This window comes from Odontomachus brunneus, unplaced genomic scaffold (assembly GCF_010583005.1).
Source record: "Odontomachus brunneus isolate Ranch 3 - 2012 unplaced genomic scaffold, Obru_v1 Obru_scaffold_139, whole genome shotgun sequence".
In the NCBI taxonomy this organism is placed as follows: domain Eukaryota; kingdom Metazoa; phylum Arthropoda; class Insecta; order Hymenoptera; family Formicidae; genus Odontomachus; species Odontomachus brunneus.
In genome coordinates, this window is record NW_022639589.1 from 95,572 (window position 1) to 97,867 (window position 2,296).

The 2,296-nt window shown below is 26.2% G+C and overlaps 1 protein-coding gene across 1 annotated transcript; it reads right to left on the bottom strand.

Moving 5' to 3' along the window:
* Positions 1-454: 454 nt before the first annotated feature.
* Positions 455-1,906, bottom strand: LOC116850254. Its single transcript, XM_032828296.1, has 5 exons — positions 1,901-1,906; positions 1,718-1,767; positions 1,568-1,633; positions 1,386-1,487; positions 455-1,188 (listed from the first exon to the last, which is right to left on the bottom strand). Exons 4-5 carry the CDS (start codon positions 1,402-1,404, stop codon positions 701-703), a joined length of 507 nt encoding a protein of 168 aa, XP_032684187.1. The 5' UTR covers positions 1,405-1,487; positions 1,568-1,633; positions 1,718-1,767; positions 1,901-1,906; the 3' UTR covers positions 455-700.
* Between the last annotated feature and the right edge of the window lie 390 nt (positions 1,907-2,296).

Consider the following 2,296-nt stretch of genomic DNA (forward strand, 5'->3'; position numbering starts at 1 on the left):
TATGATATTTCTATAAGGGAAGCATGTAGTATTTTCATGATTTATAACAACTCAACGCTGTCTGATAAATCGAGTAGAGTAGAGTTAGGGTAGTATAGTGTATAGAATATATATAATTAACAGTATCAGATCGCATAGTTTCGTAAAATATGTAACAATAATATTACGAAACAATAATTTATTATATTTTAGAAAAATTAGGAGCACTAAATTAAATTATGAAAAGGTATCATGTATTTATAAAATATTCAATAATAATAGGTTAATAATAGGTTAGAAGAATTGTTTTCTACTTTTGGATATTTCACAAATACATAATGTTTTTCATAATTTAATTTTGTGCTTCTAATTTTTCTAAAACAACTCATGTAACAACTCATTGTTTCGTAATATTATTGTTATATATTTTACGAAACTATGTTACCTGTTAATTCTTATACATATACTATCCGCTATACTACCCTAACTATACTCTACTCTACTCTACTCGATTTATCGGACAGCACTAAGTTGTAACGAATCATGAAAATACTAGATGCTTGTGACTATCATATTTTTCAGCCCTAGTGAAACTAACTCGTACTAACTCCAATTCGATTATCGTAAACACTCAATGAATAAATGTCTATACATAAAACATGCAAATATTTATATAAAGAATTAAAGATATGAAAAAATTAAGAAAAAGTAGAAGCAAATATCATGCTGACCTGCAAAACTCATAAGCTTTAAAAGAATGATAATGTAAGGTCAAGGCAAACCTTTTTATATCTTCAGAGTAACGTCTTCCTTGCTGTTTATTTTTATTTTCTTGATTATTTTTAAATATTTGAGCAGATACACAACCCAAATCAGAACTTAACATGTCATATGTTTTATTACTTATTGTTTTTGATTCTTTTAATTGATGCATTAAGTTATCAATCCGTATATTTTTTCGGCTTGTTTTTCTATTTAATAATTTCAGTTTCTTTTTTTCTAAAATAAGTTTTTCTTTGCAATTATTTTTCTCTTTTTCTATTAGATTTTTGAACATATTTGCTTGATTATTTAATTGTCTTTCATAATTTTGTCTCAAGCAACTGATTATTGCTTTAAGTTCCTTATTTTCATTTTCCAATTTACAATATTTTATGTTTGTTCTTTGTAATGTATCTGTAGCTAGAGGTTTTTGAGATTCTGTTAAGCCTAAAATAAAATACATAATTTGCATTACAAAAATTAATAAAAATATATAATAATAACGTCAATAAAAGATTATCAAATTTAATTATGTTTAATTATGTTTAATTATGTTTAATTATGCTTTCTATATAAAAAAATATAATAATTAAATAATTTTCTAATTTTCAATTAATGTATATTATATTTAATTATTTTTTTACCTGGCTGCATCATGTGCATTACATCAGATATATTACATTGTGCAGTGCTAGCAGTATCTACTTCATGTAAAATTTCAAGATTTACGTTGCAATCACTTGGATCTAATATAAATAAAAATAAATATATAATTATTAAATATTTTCTGATTTATATAATTGTATATAATTGTTAATATACTTACTCGAATCTTCATCAGAACTTTGATATAAATTTTGAGTAAGTATAATATCTGCTTTCAATCTTTTCACTTTTGATGTTTTGGAAAAATCTGTATTATTAAAATGTATTTGGCAAATGCGGCTTGCTGATTTTGGTGTCCAATTTTTCTTACCAATTGCTGCTATCCAGCGTTCCAATAAATTTGGTATATCCAAAGGAAATCTAAATTATTTAACATTAATATTAATACATTTAGAACTGTTTGTAATTGTAAGATATACACATGGCAGCGTCACAGCAATATAATTCTACCATATATTTTATTTTTATTAAATAATACTTAAAGAATATTTACTTTAAAAAAGAGATTTTTTCATTTTTTCTCCATTAATTGTTACTGTGCTTTCGCACTGTACGACAGCACATTTCAGTGGCATTTTTTCTCCTTACTTCAATTTGTATCATGCATTTATATCACTTTTCTCACACAAAATATTACATGCACACGTGGTTTTTTCACAGAAGCCATTAAAGGATAGAATAGGTTAAAATAACTGTATTATGGAGCTACACTGATTATATATCTATCACGTTGCTTCTGCGCATGTACACAATGAGATACTTTGGGTGCGTTCCGTTTCCACGCATAATGCGCATGAAGCGCAGCGTTAGAGTGACAGAAATACGAAAGTAAGATAAAATGAGAGGAAGAGCACTCGGGTGAAGTTCTCGAACCTAGGTTAGGTTAGTT